Source organism: Podarcis filfolensis, assembly GCF_964270895.1.
Source record: "Podarcis filfolensis genome assembly, chromosome: 5".
Classification (NCBI taxonomy): Eukaryota; Metazoa; Chordata; class Lepidosauria; order Squamata; family Lacertidae; genus Podarcis; species Podarcis filfolensis.
The window spans coordinates 45,468,622-45,485,879 of NC_139608.1; the positions used below are offsets into that span (position 1 = coordinate 45,468,622).

Genomic DNA, 17,258 nt, shown 5'->3' on the forward strand with positions numbered 1-17,258 from the left:
TGCCCATTGGGAATGGTAGGACGGAAGGCAGAGAAGCCAACAGTAGATGGTGCCAGAGCCAAAGAAAGTCAGAGACAGGGTCCGGGTTTAGCGCCATCGGCAATGGCGGATTCCCTCTGAGCTGGAGGGACCCGCTCCGTGGAAATCGGGTCAAACCGCTACGGCGAAGCGGAGACCCTTCTTAAATCACAGGCGGGGTGAAGCCTGTGAACGTGGGGCTTGGCGGGCACCTTTCGCGCCCCCCCAATTTGCAAAGGGACCCGATTACGGGCTCCGGAGCGAAGCGGGCGAGTGGCGCGGTGCTGAGAGCAGACTGCTGCCTCCACGGAGCGAAGCCGCATAGCTGTTGCCGGAGAGCGCTGACTTCTTCCTGAGACAATTTGACCCAAAAAAACAACTACCCATGAGTAGGATTAATTGGAGAAGGCAAGGGGGGGGGAAAGGATTCTAAATTCGGCACCAAAGCGGGAAGGTATAAACAGGAAGTCTGCCTTCCGCTTCTTGTATATAGACTAAAGCAAAGAAGCTGTAACCTAAAGCCTGGGAAAACGGATTTGAAAGGACTAAAACCCCAACACCCAAGTAAGTGATACCCCCCTTTGATGCAGGAGAAGAGGGGGGAGAGATTTGAACTATGTTTACCTGCAAGAGAGAGGGAAGGAAATAAAGATCTACTGCTCAAAACCTGGGAACGGGCTGCCAATGGACAATAAGATTGCCGTTCTTGAAAGCGCACTGTTTGTGAACAAAGTAACTTTTGACAGCTAGCTCTGTTTTTGGCTGCTTTCTCCTGATCTTAGAAAGAAAGAAAGTAACTGGAAAGTATTAGAAATTGAAACTGACTTTTACTTTTGTTTTTCTGCTTGAAGTGGGGGTCTTAAGTGGGGGTCTTAAAGTGCTACTTTGGAACATAACACTATAGACTGATACTGTGTCCCCCTAGAGGAAGTTTTTGAAACTGTTAATATGGATCAGGAGGTAGAAGGTGCCATTCAGAACATGCAATTGGGTAAATCTCCAGGGCCGGACGGTTTAACTTCAAGATATTACAGATCCTTGAAAGATTGGATAATTCAACCACTAAAGGAAGTTTGTAATGGAATTTTGGAGGGGGGAAAAGCACCAGAGTCGTGGAAGGAAGCTTACATTACACTTATACCAAAAACTGATTCTGAGAAGACACAACTTAAGAATTACCGCCCCATATCTTTGCTTAATGTGGATTACAAAATTTTTGCAGACATTTTGGCTAAAAGATTAAAAAAAGTACTAGTGGAAGAGATACATAAAGACCAAGCAGGCTTTCTCCCGGGCAGACACTTGTCTGATAATACGAGAAATATAATTAATATTTTAGAAAAATTACAAGTGAACATTAACACTAAAGCAGTTTTGATATTTGTAGACGCGGAGAAAGCTTTTGACAACATTTCTTGGAGTTTCATGAAGAAGAATCTTCTGGGGATGGGGGTTGGTCAAGGTTTTGGAAATGGTATAGGTGCAATTTATTCAGAACAAAAGGCCAAACTAATTGTTGATAATGTGGTTACGGAGGAATTTAAGATAGAGAAAGGGACACGACAAGGTTGCCCAATTTCCCCATTGCTCTTTATTTCGGTCCTGGAGGTTCTCCTAAATATGATCAGAAGGGACCAATTGGTTAAAGGTATATAAGTCGGAGCTAAACAGTACAAATTGAAAGCATTTGCAGATGATCTAGTATTGACATTACAGGAGCCAGAAGCTAGTACCAAAAGAGTACTTGAACTGATTCAAGAATTTGGTCAGGTTGCAGGATTTAAGCTGAACAAATTTAAAACTAAGGTTTTAGAGAAAAATCTAACTGCGATTGAGAAAGAGAGGTTTCAGAAGGAGACAGGTCTAACGCTGGTTAAGAAAGTAAAATACCTGGGGGTTAATATGACTGCTAAGAATGTGAATTTATTTAAAGATAACTATGAAAAATGCTGGTCAGAGGTGAAAAAGGACTTAGAAATATGGTCAAACCTGAAGCTTTCCTTGCTAGGCCGTATTGCCGCTATAAAAATGAATGTATTGCCAAGAATGTTGTTTCTGTTTCAATCATTGCAAATTTTGGATAAAATGGACTGTTTCAAGAAGTGGCAGAGAGATATTTCCAGATTTGTCTGGCAGGGCAAGAAGCCCAGAATAAAATTTAAAATACTAACTGATGCAAAGGAAAGGGGTGGATTTGCCCTGCCAGACCTTAAGCTTTACTATGAATCAGCCGCATTTTGCTGGCTGAAAGAATGGCTCCTTCTTGAGAACACAGACATTTTGGATCTAGAAGGTTTTAATAACGTATTTGGGTGGCATGCATATTTGTGGTATGATAAGGTCAAAGCACATAAAGCATTTAAAAACCATATTGTTAGGAAAGCGTTGTTTAATGTCTGGATAAGATATAAAGATCTACTTGAAAGTAAAACCCCAAGGTGGTTGTCAACGATGGAAGCGAAGGCTCAGAAAAAGCTCAATATGGAGGCCAAATGGCCGAAATATTGGGAGATTTTGGAACAAGAAGGAGATAAACTGAAATTGCAGAGCTTTGAGAAACTAAAAGATAAAGTGCGAGATTGGCTTCATTATTATCAAATAAGGGAGGCTTACAATCTAGATAAGAAAGTTGGCTTCCAGGTGGAAAAATCAAAACTGGAAACAGAACTGTTAGATCCCAAAACCAAGATACTATCAAGAATGTATAACTTGCTGTTGAAATGGAATACTCAGGATGAAATAGTGAAATCTGCTATGATTAAATGGGTACAAGACGTTGGACATAACATTATGTTCGCTGACTGGGGAAAGTTATGGACCACAGGTATGAAATTTACAGCATGCAATGCCTTAAGAGAGAATATTATGAAAATGATATACAGGTGGTACATGACACCAGTCAAGCTTGCAAAAATATACCATTTGCCCGATAATAAGTGTTGGAAATGTAAAGAAAATGAAGGTACATTCTTTCACCTTTGGTGGACGTGCCCAAGGATTAAGGCTTTCTGGGAGATGATCTATATTGAAATGAAAAAGGTACTTAAATATACATTCCTGAAGAAACCAGAGGCCTTTCTCCTGGGCATGGTCGGCCAATTGGTGCTAAAGAAGGATAGAACTTTCTTTATGTATGCAACAACAGCAGCAAGAATACTCATCGCAAAGTAATGGAAGACACAAGATCTACCCACCCGGGAAGAATGGCAGATGAAAGTGATGGACTACATGGAACTGGCGGAAATGACTGGCAGAATCCGAGACCAGGGAGAAGAGTCGGTAGAAGAAGATTGGAAGAAATTTAAAGACTATTTACAGAAACACTGCAAAATTAAGGAATGTTAGAGGGATGCTGGAATGAAGTTATGTGGTTTTAGCAATAATGTCATAAAGGAGTATGTAAAAATGGATTGATAATAGGTGAAAATGTAAAGTTATAATATATTAAGATAAAATATTAAGATAAAAGTAAAAAGGGTAAGGACTTGCTGAAACAACTATTGAACTAGAATACAAAAAAGGGAGGTATGAGGAGGTCAAGGAAATAAGCAAATGAAAGATAAGACATGGAAAGACTGATTTGTTTTTAATTGTTTTTTATTGTTTTTATTGTTTTTATTGTTTTATTGTTTTATTGTTTTATTGTTCTGTATTTTGTATTTTTTTGTTTCTTTTTATTTTTTCTTTTCCTTTTTTCTATTTTTGTAATCTCTTTGAAACTTTAATAAAGATTAATTAAAAAAAAGAAAGAAAGTCAGAGACAAATGATCCTCATCTTTGTCCTCCCTGCTTTCATTCTTTCATTCTTCAATGGTAACACATAGACAAAGGAAGAGGAAGCTCACTTTCAGCGCCATGCCTTGGACTGGTTGTAGGAAAGAAGGCAGGAACCCAAGGGCAGACTGAGGTTGGTGGTGCCATGCCTAAGGATGGTGAAGAATTTTGACTCACTTTTAAATTAGTTTGCTTGTAACAAAATTCGCACTTCCAAAACAATATGCGATCACAAACACAACCCTCTTCCACTGTAGTTCTCCAGAGAAATAATGTGCATATACTAGGGTGAAGTGTTTGTGTAAGTGCATAAATGAGTGAAAGTAAGATACAAAACCCCTTTATTTTAGGATAAAGTGCCTTGCAAAAATGTGTGTATTCACAGTAAAATGCTGGCAAATTTTCACGAGGACTTTAAAAAAATAAAAAAAATAAAAATCAAGTGATTGTGGAAATGTGAAGAACTGAACATAACACTGAAATAGTGAGAAGCTGAAATTAACAGATTTGCCCATGACTAGCAGTGCCCCAATGGACCCCCTTAATGGACCAACCTCCACTGTAGAATATTGAGAACATATATTCCTCAAGATGCATTTGCAACGTTTACAGCTTTATTTGTTTATTTATTTACAAGCGCAAACTTCTCTTTGTATTCTCAAAGAAGAAGGGTGGAAAAGAGATAAGGTATAAAGGAGGAAGCTCTTGGAGATATAATCTACACTTGCAAATGCCACCTCCAGATCATCTGTTGTATCTTTCAGGCTTTGCTAGCATAGGAACCAATACCTCTCTTCCTAGAAAGGGGGGGGGGAATGCCTGGCACTGAGGCAGCTTTAATCTTAATATACTAGAGATACCAATTTGACTGATCTGTGGGGATGATTTTGGTCTCTGCCACTTTTGGCCTTCAGATTTATCTCTACCTCTGACTTCATGTTTCCCTTTGCTTCACAATCTTTGATGCATATCCTATATTTGTTTTAAGTGATGGTCCTTTCTCTTTATGAATGTGCTGCCTGAAGGTGTCTGTGAGTGAACATGGCTGTGTGTGTAGTGAGTCTCATTTTGTTATTCATACAATTTTATCACAACATACTTTTAAAAGTGAGGAACATATCGAAAGCAACATCCAGGAAAATCTGACATCGTATGGAAAGCGAAGACAGTAAAAATGGCTACTCTTCTGTGAGAAGATGTTGGTAACAACAGCCCCAAATCTTAAACCCAGTTAATATATGACTTGGTTCAGTCTCCCATGTGCAATGGAGAAGAGGGCAGCTGCCCCCATTTTCTCAAAGAACACATGAGATATTCTACATGGAGGCTTACACGTGCACTGATGAGATGCATACATTCCTCCCCCTTCTGTGTCAGGAAAGAGACCATGAATCATAGCATCATACATTATGGGGCTTGCTTGAAGTGCCTATGACACCTGCTAAATTGGGAATATGGGGGAGAGGAAACAGCCTGCTTGAGTGACATCACAACCATGGATAATGGATGAGCCTATGCTCAGGTTTTTCTGTTTGCAGTCCAAAGACTACATTGAGGCTGCATAGATACTATACATTTAAAGCACATTTTAAGCACATAGTTTACTAAAAATAATCATGGGAACTGTGGTTTATCCCCTTACAAAGCAGCAGCGCCCAGCACCCTTAACAAACGACAGTTCCCAGTATTATTTGGGTGAAGCAATGTGCTTTCAATCTTTAAAGCAGATTCAGAATCAGCTTATCATTTATCAGTTGGTTTACGCAAAGAAAACTCACTGTACAGGGTCTGCCTAGTGACCTAATCAGTCACTAAGTATTCAGTGTCTAAGAACACCAATATTAAATGAACAAAACGTTTCAAAGAGAAAATTCAAACTAATGCAATAATGTATCTTTTCAGCAATATAAATAAATAGTTTGTAATGCAGTCGTGATACTTGCTATCATTATGCTAGATACATGAAAAAGAGTAACTGATTAAAGAAAATACCAGCCACAAACTTGTTGACAAAGCACCCAATTGATGCTGGATGCCAAACATTCCATTTATGGATCAGGAGTTTTGCCAAAGTCCTAAAGAGTAACTAAATGCATTTTCTCTTTATTCCAGGTCCACAGATTATGGGACTACTTATGAAAAGCTAAACGACAAGGTGGGACTGAAAACAGTGCTGAGTTACCTTTACGTCAGTCCTACTAATAAGAGAAAGGTAAGGAAGCTATTTTTGAACAGGTAGCTAAGTACAGTAAAAAAATAAATAAAAAAGCTCTGCTCACGCAGGAGAGAATTCAGATTCTTGTTTTCTTCTTCTTCTTCTTTTGGCACAAGCTTTTAACCTGCACCCAGTTGCTTACACCCTACAAACTAATTTCTTGCTAATGCTGCAGTTCTTCTACCAGTTTACTGGTGAGTAAGCTTCATTGTTGTGAATGGGAGTTACTTCTAAGTATAGGAATATTTGTAAGGTAGGTTTCAAGGCACATTAAAAAGCACATTGCTTCATTGTTTACACAGTTCTGCATGTGAATGTGGTTAACATTTGATTTCTCTTTTGCATTTCTGTTATCTTGTTATTTATATTATTATTTATTGGATTTCTTACCCTTCACCATAAGTTCAGAGGGTGGGTTACAGGATTAAAAATTCAATATTAAAAATCAATGAAAACAATTTACAATTGTATGTGTGTGTGCACATGTGAAAGGCTGGGCTCAAGAGGTTCATCTTCAGCATGTGACAAAAGTGATACAATACAGTTGCCACATAAACCTCTGTGAGGACAGAAATTCAGAGAATAATGTCGACTTCGCAATTATACTATAGAGTATAGACTGACTTAAGCATCTGCCATTTTAAGCCTTACCTGTAATATGGTCTGAAGCTATAATTATAAAGCATGTGTTCCAGTTTCTTCAGACAATGTGTCTACTTTATGCAAATAACTTTTCAACTTGGCCTCATGTTAGTTTGAACCCAGTATGACTCCATTAAGAACAGGGTACTCCTACCCATAGCAGGCCCTTTGAAATAAATGGACATCACTTATGTTCATTAATGTCAAGGGGTCTACTTTGAACATGTCTTAGTTGGATACAACCCAAGGCTGCAATTGTTTTCTAGCTTATGGTTTGCACAAAAGATTAGAGGCTTCATGGAGTAGCAGAAGTACAAGAGCTGAACTCGGCTTCTGTTGCTTCCTTTCAGCCCTTGCTTCTATTTGCTACCTTTTAAGTTTAGCAAATTTTAGCATTCACAGCTGGGGTTTGAACAATATACAAAAAGCCAAGAGTTCAAAGTCACTAATAAGGATATGCAAAGAGCGTGAGGCAAATAGAAAACACTAAGCATTTGCTTGGAGTGCGTAGCAACCAGAGTGATGTCACTGTTTTCCATGTGATATTCTCTGTGCTCCTGCAGAGAGAATCCAGGGTCATTTGTTATAATTTTTTTTTTTTAAACTAAAGTACTCATCATGTTGATTCACTTTGTGGGAAGGGAACAGATGCCGTTATCTCTTGTGTGTTGTCAGAGACAGATTGCCATAGTAGATAACTAAATGGCAGCATCAGAGCTGTGTAAGGGGAAATCTTTGGAACTATTACATTTGATCTTTTTCAAAGTGCCGTTTTGGTCACCTGCTATATATCAGTCTGAATGTGTATTTTGCCGTTAGTATTTTTACTATTATTTTTTCCATCTGTTGTCAGGTCACCAGGTTCAGGACTGATGTTTATTTTTCTGCCAGGTATCTTAAGGCAGGCGCATCGCCATAGCTACAGTTTTGTCCTGTCACATCTACGGGGAATCTTTTCTTTTTAAATTTCTCGGGCTGAGTACTCATCAGTCATCGTGACCTGCTCAGTGTTCTGAAATCAAATCACATCAGCTTCTGTTTCATATGATAGACTAGGATATCTTTTGTGTCCATATGCTATCAGCGTGTTTTCTCAGAATCCACAAACCCAGGCACCCCAAGATTCAGATTGTTGTAATGACTTTCCCCAAAGCAGCACCCATTGCTTCCTGATCACATTCCTCGCTGCTAATCCTTCACCTTTTTGCAAACTTACTCTGCCAAGTGATAGAAGTGGTTGGGGATGGAAAAGATGATAGCACTCCTGCACCTTTAATAGTTCTGTTGAGCAGGTATATATATTTCTTATGTGCCCATTAAAATTCTCAAATACAAGAACACAAGAAAACAGTATGAAGAAGTAATTTCTTTTGTCTGTTCTCCTAGCATTCAACTTTAATGGATGTCCAAAAGTTTTAGTGTTATGAGAAAAGAAGAAAGTTTTCTTTATCCACTTTTCATGTACCATGTATAATATCATGCACACACACAATTTTCTATACAGCTATTAACTGTGCAGGAACCTTGTCTTCTTTTGCATCTGGTCATGCTATGGTAGGGATAGATTTTTTAAAAAAATATCCATATGAAGCTTATTAACACTGTTCCACCACCCTAATTCTAATTATGCTTCACCTCAGCATAAAGCTACTCATTTTTTACTAGCTCTGCTAAAATTACTAAGAACCCTCATGTATTATATGCATTACTCAATGCACAATTCAAAGTGCTGGTGCTGACATTTAAAGCCCTAAACAGCCTCAGTCCTGTATACCTGAAGGAGCGTCTCCACCTCCATTGTTCAGCCCGGACCCTGAGGTCCAGCACCGAGGGCCTTCTGGCGGTTCCCTCACTGAGAGAAGTGAGGTTACAGGGAACCAGGTAGAGGGCCTTCTTGGTGGTGGCGCCCACCCTGTGGAATGCCCTCCCATCAGATGTCAAGGAAATAAGCAACTATCTTACTTTTAAAAGACATCTGAAGGCAGCCCTGTTTAGGAAAGTTTTTAATGTTTAATGCTGTATTGTGTTTTTAATATTTGGTTGTAAGCCACCCAGATTGGCTGGGGAAACCCAGCCAGATGGGCGGGGTATGAATAAATAAATAAATAAATATATTTAATATCTTACACATATAGACTTCAGGTAATCTAAAGTAACCAGCACATAAATAGACATGTACAACAATGCAAATAATTCCATATATAAATCTATTTAGAACAGATTCCTAGTCCATCCCCTTTGGGGCTTTAAGAGGGATGGTTGCCTCAGTCTCAAGGTATGGACTCTCTAGAATTCTTCTCGATCTACTCAGAACTGACCATTCCAGCCGAAGAACCTTGGGAAATAGAGTTCACAATATGGCTGCTTAATGAGCCAGGGAGCAATGGTAATTCTTCATTAATAAAATCTCCCAACACAAGACATATTCAAATCTAGCCAATTATTTAAGTTACTGGATTTATTAGCCTCATAAATTGTACACAAGTGTTAAGAGATGTTAAAGGAAAAACTCCAGGTATTAACACCTCTTCAGTGCAGAAATAATAGCAATTCACACATCATTTTCCTATCTGCCTTCCAATTTATTTTAATAAGCAACATTCATTCTAATAATGGAAACACTATTCATTGTCGCTCAGCCTTCCAGTGTGCATGTAGACTTTTGTCAGAATTCCTTAACCATTGGCTCAGTGCTATCTAAATTACTGTTTGATCATATCTCATGATGTTTGTAACAACTAATTTTGCATTTTTAACATTCCACCGGATAATACTGCTGCTAATATTGGTTTGAATAAGGGATTTTCAATGAAAAGGACAAGAAGAGAAAAATATGGGATAAGTCCTCCTTAATATTAGCAGGCAGCCGGAAGTGGTGTAACCATTCTTCAACATTCCTTGAAGAAAATTCAGGGATGAGCAGATATATTTAGGTGATGCAGATATATATCAGATGATGATTGCAGGGTCTGGGTCAGTTCATATGGGGAGAGATGGTCTTTGTGGTAATGTGGTCCTGAGCCGTTTAAGGCCTTATAAGTCAAAACCAACATTTTGAATTGGCTCCGGAAACTGATCAATCGAGACTGAGCATATCAGTGAATCCTCATCCCACTTCACCTTATCTTGTACAGTGGTACCTCGGGTTACAACGCTTCAGGTTACAGACTCCGCTAACCCAGAAATAGTGTTTCAGGTTAAGAACTTTGCTTCAGGATGAGAACAGAAATCATGCTCTGGCGGTGCGGCGGCAGCAGGAGGCCCCATTAGCTAAAGTGGTGCTTCAGGTTAAGAACAGTTTCAGGTTAAGAACGGACCTCCGGAACGAATTAACTACTTAACCCGAGGTACCACTGTTATTGGATTTGTGTACATTAATGGTTGAGTTTTAAACTTTGGCTTTCATACACAATCCCAGCTATTCCATGGAATTTGTTGTCCAAAAGAACTGGAAAGAGATTGTAAGAATAAGTGGTTTAAGAATGGAAGCCATCACTTCCACCTCTCCCCTCTGAGTTATTTTTTCCTCCTGAGTTTTACTGCAGACATCTGTTCGATTTAATTTTCATATAAGATGGCCATAATTGTATTCATTTACTCATTAGGCTAATTAATTTTGGTGTCTTCATCCACTGAAGAGCTCAATATAGTGAGAAATATTAAAGCATCGCTCAGAATGGGGAGTCCATAGTCTGAAACTGAGGAACATCTTACAAGCATTTTTGATAAATAAGTATTGCAATAATCTAATACTGCCTGTTTGGCTTTTTTAGCATTATTATTAAAAAGTGTTCCCCCAGCAAACTGTTTAAGGGGCAGGTGGACACCATATACTTAAAACACATCCAACACACTTATAAAGCACATGGCTTGTCCCAAAGAATCACAGGAACTGCAGTTTGCTAAGGGTACTGCAAATTGCATCTGTGAGGAACTACAGTTCCCATAATTATTTGGGCAAAGTCATGTGATCTAAATGTGTGTTGGATGTGCTTTAAGCATATGGTGTGGATCTGACCTTAGTGTGAACTGTTCTACGTTCTTGCCCTGTTGGTATTTAACCTTGTTATGTCTCAGTCCCATTTATGGTACAGCTAGTAGCTCATATTGGAGATGCAAGTTGGGAAACATTAGATTTTTTAGGGTTTGTCCAAAGATTAGGACATTTTGGGTCAATATAATGAGTGTAATTGAAGTAATAACTGGATATAGAACACTGATGGGCCCTTTAATTACCTTATTTGGTTACAACAAAGATATACTGTTAGCAGTGGATAGATAATTAGTTCAACATTTACTAATTGCTGCCAGAATAATTATTTGCTGTAAGTGGAAGAAAATGAGAACACCAACTTTAGAAGAGTGGTTCATTAAGATATGGAATATTGTTTGCATGGCTGAGTTACTGAATATGGTACGAGTTAGAGGAGGCAGACAATCCGATAATCCTTTTCTGGAGACAGTGGAGTGTTTTGATTTATTGGAATGAGGTTCAAGATAATGCAGACCCATATGCATTAGTGGGAACATTTTTATCTGTATGGCCTTTCTGATTATGTAACAGACATTGTGTGTTTGTTTTTACACTCGGCTAATTGTCTTATGCAAATGTACATGTATATCAGATGGATTGTAAATACATATTTACTTTTAAAAAAAAGTAACGTGAGGGAAATGTGAGCGTTTGTGACGTTGACAGAAAGGATAATAGGATTATGACTAGCATCACCCAGAGAAGCTTTCACCAACTTGATGCCCCATGGAGCATCCTGCCCCGGCTGGTCCCACCTCTGGGCGCAGGGCACGTGCGCCGTCCCAGGTGCCCAATCGGCTTGCTCTGCCGCTGACCAGATCAGCTCAATGTGTGTTGATGGAAGTAATGTAGTACTATCTGCTATAATTAGGGCACTGTGCAGCTAAAGTAAATCCACTCTTCATTATATATTAAAAAGAACCATGCCTCCAATCTAGTGAGGGCCATGTGCAAAAGCAATTTTCATAGCCAAATTGCCACTTCTAGCACCCATGATGCCCCATGCACAACCCTGTGTGCTGGTTGACTGGATTGGTGGTACAGTCAGGTTTGGCATTTCTAGCCACCTGCTAGAATTTGTAGAAATTCAATCCAGGTCTACCTTCTGCTCTGCCTCCTCCAAAGAATAACTGATGCTGACCACGCTTAGCCTCAGTTCTGTGGGTGCAGGTATCAGATCTTTTCAGACAGTAGCTCATGCATAACCTGGTGCTTATCTCATTGATCTTTGAGCTGAAGGAACTATGCTGTTTATTTCTTAATGTTGTGTATTAGTTTGCCATCAGGCTCGAATCTTCCTGGATTCCCTCTGGGTATGAAAGCTCCCCCAGCTCCTGATTGCTGCAGGGTTGTGGCCAACACGCTTTGCTCCTTGGTTCTCAAAGTAGGAGTAAAGAAGTAATAGTTAGCAAGAACAAGAGTAAAGTGCTACATCTCTCCCTTCCTAATTGATTTACCAGACAGAAGGATAATTGCTTCTCAGCTGTCCTGCAGGACTACGTTGGGAATTACCTATCAGGTTTCCCAAATGCCTCTGTTCAGCTGCGAAATAACAATCATGCAGCCATTGGAATGCCAGTTACGTAAGTGTCATGGACCCTGGTCAAAAGCAAAGCCCGGAGCTCAGTGAGATCATAAAGCACAATGATCTGAACTCTTAATTTTTACAAAAGAAATGTTTCTTTGGTCGTCTCCACCCCACTACCTTAATTATCTGGATTCCTCTCCTTTATCTTTACAAGCCTGCCTTTAGAGGAAAGCTAGCATGACTCACTGTTTAAGTGTTGTGTGTCCCTTATAATAGCTACTACTGTCAGGAACAATAGACTAGATATGGTGAATCATTGGTTTTCCTCATTGAATATGGTTTTAGCTTCTTTTGGTGAAATAACCAGGCTACATCCTAAAAATGTAATTACTGTTCAGCAACAATCTGAACAGTAATTCTGTATGACTCTTTGCTTATTGTCACAGGCTTTTTCTTTTTTCTATTAAAATGCATCACAAGCACTTAGGTATGACCTCCATCAAGTTATAAAATAGAGGAACATTTGATTGGAAGGGACTTGCACAGTTTTGCCTAGTAACAGTTATCTGAAGAGACGAAGAGACCTAATGTGGTCCCTAGGGTTGGTCCTACCGTGAGTTAAGGTGAGCAGCTTTCTGCATCAATATATATGCCCTTATCCAAGAGGAAACATGGGTCAGCTGTGGAACATGGCAGACTATAGTCAAGTTTCACTTTCCCATGTTTGCTTAATGTTCCTGATGCCATTGCACTCAGTGTCCCCTGCCCTCATGTCAGTAGCCGGTAGCTAGAGATGTAGAACGGGAAGTCACTAAGCACAATAATGCCAGCACGTGAAATGTATTAAACAAGTTATAGTGGGGAAGGAGGAAACTTGTAGCAAAGCTTCTGTTTCAGCAGAGCCCCCTGGGATGTTCCAACCCAACAGCCTGGCTTGTATGTGCTCACAATTGCTACAGACAGAACAGGCTCAATAGCAATGCCATGGAGTCTGTTATTCCCAATCCTGTGACAGTTGTACATAAGGAAGTCCCATTGATATGAGTGCAAGTGATAGAATCATAGAATTGTAAAGTTGGAAGGGACCCCAACGGAATCTCAACTAAATCATAACTGGAAACTTTTTTTTTTGGCAGAAAATGCACACATTCCTTAAACTTTCCACCTCTATAGGAACTACCTGTGTCCAGAAATTTCCTCCGCCTGAAGAAATAAACATCCCAACATCTGTGTACGACAATTCTGGGCTTACATTGCCTGAAATGCAAGCCTGTGCCTGTGTAACTGTTGCAGGCTTTTGGCTTTTTATATTTATGGATCAAGTGGCAGAACCCTTTGATTTTTGACTCCAGAGAATCTGTGCTTAATTATTGCCAAGACATTACAGTTCTGAGCTGCTCTGGAAGCTTCCTGATGCATGGAAACTGCTACGTGGCTCGAGGTCTCCTGCACAATTATAATTCCCATTTATAACAGGGAGCCTGAGAGCCTGTTACTCTGAGATTTCCCTGTTAAGGAGCTCTAATCAGGAAAGCATATTCTGAGGCACGTTTTTCATTTCACGGACATACTGCTGACTGATGATTTGCATGAGAAGCCAAGCAAAGCGGCATCTGGTATAACTCTACTTCATATGAGTTATTGTAGCTTGATCTGAACTACAGGATAGATTGAGACTCAGGGATCTTTTTACAAGTTTCAGAAGGAGAGGTGTCTATCATAAACTGACTTTCTGCAGACCATGAATAATCAGCCAGCTAATAGCAACCGTGCCTGCCATTATTTTCCAGGTAGGGGCAGACAAATATCAGAAGGCTCCTGAGAGCCAATGTAGTCTAGTGGGCAAAGCGCTGGCTCTCAGCTTCTGTGCCACAATACGCATTGTGTGGCATTTGGCAATTGCCCTCTTTCCAACCTGCCCTGTTCTGTGTATATTAGCTGCTTAGAGCCCAGCAGCTCTGAGGAGCGCTTCTGGTTCTGATGGTGGAGGAGGGTGGGGCTGCATAATGAGCAGTAAATGAGTAAAGGTTCCCACGATCCTTAAACTGTTATACTTACCAGGTTCCTTTGGGGGGGGCAGGGAGCCATATGTCAAATGTTCTTTAAATGTGTGGTGTTGATGTACCCATTAACATAGGAAGTATAATTTCTGGGCTTTCCCCAGAGTGGGGTGAGAGGGCTAACCAGGAGTTATTGTGTGAACCAGCCTAGCTGAGGGTAGAGATCCATGTAGGGATGCGGGTGGCGCTATGGTCTAAACCACTGAGCCTCTTGGGCTTGCCGATCAGAAGGTTGGTGGTTCGAATCCCCACAACAGGGTGAGCTTCTGTTGCTCTGTCCCAGCTCCTGCCAACCTAGCAGTTCGAAAGCACACCAGTGCAAGTAGATAAATAGGTACAGCTGTGGCGGGAAGGTAAATGGTGTTTCCATGCACTCTGGTTTCCATCACGGTGTTCCATTATGCCAGCAGCGGTTTAGTCATGCTGGCCACATGACCAGGAAAGCTGACTGTGGACAAATGCTGGCTCCCTTGGCCTGAAAGCAAGATGAGTGCCACAATTGCATAGTCACCTTTGACTGGACTTAACCGTCCAGGGGTCCTTTACCTTTAGAGATCCGTGTATTAACAATGGATCCTCCTCCTAACTCAGGAGTTGATAGGCAATGTCTGAAGCAACACAGTGGTCCCCACCCCATAAAAATTGGATAATAATTGGAAGTTTTCCTCCATCAAACAGATTAGTCATAATACACAGCTCACTTCTATGGCCCTTGAATGTGCCATATAATTAATTATTTGTGCCATCAGGGTACTCAGGAAACATATCTAGTTCTCACGGTCTACATGGACTGGCATCATCTTCACACAGTGCTCCTTCCCATTCATCAAATAGAAAGGGATAAATGCTAGACCTGCAATGTAGGTGTTGTGGGCAGGGTCTCTGGTCTCTTAAAGCTATGCTTCTGATTGTTTGCTACAGCATAGAGCTAGGAGCATCAGTATGGATATCAGCCATGAGAACTGTGCAAACACAACTTCTTCGGTGCTTTTCTTCTAGGGAAAACTGTGCCGGTACTGCGTACCCTTGAGTACCCCTGGGAAGCACTGGTCTTCTTGAGTCTGAGGGTTGTATCCAATGTTACTCTTTGTCATTTTTAAAATCTTCTGCTCCGTCACAGCTGAAATACTGCTGGAAGTTTTTGTTTTGTTTTGTTTGATTGTTCCAGCTGGGCAATAGTGTGATGAGGCTGCAGTTTTCTGAGCATGTTTGGCACTCACTTGTGCCAAGTGAGACGAACTGCTGCCCACCAGTGGCATGTCCATTTGTCATTTATAATATGTTTAGTGTCTTGGTATTGCATCCCAAACAAGTGGCGGGGAGGGAACCTGAGTTCTGGGGAGTCCTCAATCCATTTAGCAGATGGAAGGTTTCTCTGGGCCCTTTTCATCCTTATCACACTGACACTCTTTTGAATGGCATGTGCTCCAAACTGAGATGCATTATTCTGATGTGGAAGAGAGCGTATTTATAATAAAGGGAGCAAACCATCACTCCAGCGCAGGCTGAATTAGAGCCAAAGGGAAGGAATAATAGAACTGTTTTTCTCCTGCATTTTATTTCCAATCTTTTCCTTAGGCTCAGCAAAATACATTTACTGTGAAACGGTTAACTGTTCAGCTCACACTAATGGACAGCTATATTACCTGAGCTTTGAATTGAATTGGAGCCTCCTCAATCCTGTCTGCTACTTTGGAAAGCTCCTCTAAGATGTACTGTGCTCTGTGGGCAGTGGGGACGGGTGTTATTTAACCATATCGTCCTGCTTCTGCTGGGAAAGGTTTCATAGATGATGTTGGAAAGGGATTCCTAGGTGCTCTGCCATCACAGTGAATGATATTGAGAACTTGTATTCTCTCCATTGGAGGAGTAAGACAGAAATGCTCAAAACAGTGTCTATGAACAAAACCCAGTACAGTCATACCTTGGATGCCGAACGCCTTGCAAGTTGAACATTTTGGCTCTCAAACGCCGCAAACCCAGAAGTGACTGTTCTGGTTTGCGAACATCTGACGTGGCCTCTGCTCCTGCAGTCAATTGGAAGCTGTGACTTGGTTTCCAAATGTTTTGGAAGTCGAACGGACTTCCGGAACGGATTCCATTTGACTTCTGAGGTACCACTGTATATGTGATTGAAGTCAGTGATGTGTAGTATGCCCATTTGTATGCATTTTCCAGGGTTTGAATTCTCCTGGTCAAATGTGTATATTTTAACTGAAGGAAGGAGAAACACGTTGTGTGGGCATAATTAGTGCCTGTGTGTTACAGGGCAATGCCAGCAGGCCATAGAAAGAAACAGGGAGCAGGGAAGTAGAGAGAAATCCCATTTGCTGTTCCATTAAACCCTACCTAGAGATCTCCTGAGATCCTTGTCTTTGGCAGACACCAATTTCATGATTGGAAAGCTTTAGCTTCAGTCTTCTGATTGACTATGTTGTGTTGCATGGCATTGTGAAATCATTTTGCTATACAATCCTTGATTGGCAGGGTTAATGTCTGTTTGTTTTTTAAAAAGCTTCTCCAACATTGTTTAATCTGGCTGGCAGTAAACAGCAGCTTAATAGCAATGAAAGAGGTGATGAAGGGGGAGGGTTCAGGGGCAATTTGGTATCCATTAAAGCTCAATTTTCATGCCTAAAACATTTACCTGTAAATATTTGGTACAGCCATAATATTTAGCTTTATAGGGCTATACAAGGAACATCCCACATAAAAAACAGATACACATAAATTTTGCTGCATTGTATATCTAGTTTCTGGTAATCAGATTTTAGGAACACTGAAAAGGTGAGGGTCACATACAGTCAGTTAGTAGTAACTGATAAACCTTATTAGGCTACCACATTTTAAAGAAGTTGCTACTATGATAGGTGTTTGCTCTTATTGAGAATTTGCAGTTCTTTCAATGTATCTGGCATCAAACCCCATTTCTAAGTTACTTCTCCCCATTTGTCTGCTTTTAAAACAGTCTTCTGCCCTTAATATTTT

The 17,258-nt window shown here is 40.4% G+C and overlaps 1 protein-coding gene across 1 annotated transcript in view; it reads left to right on the forward strand.

Moving 5' to 3' along the window:
* The window catches only part of SORCS3 (sortilin related VPS10 domain containing receptor 3), a 415,208-nt gene that overhangs the window by 190,731 nt on the left and 207,219 nt on the right, over nucleotides 1-17,258 (forward strand). Inside the window, exon 3 of the mRNA XM_083616529.1 lies at nucleotides 5,905-6,004. Within this exon, the coding sequence (XP_083472655.1) occupies nucleotides 5,905-6,004 (100 nt within the window). The remainder of the gene's footprint in view (nucleotides 1-5,904; nucleotides 6,005-17,258) is intronic.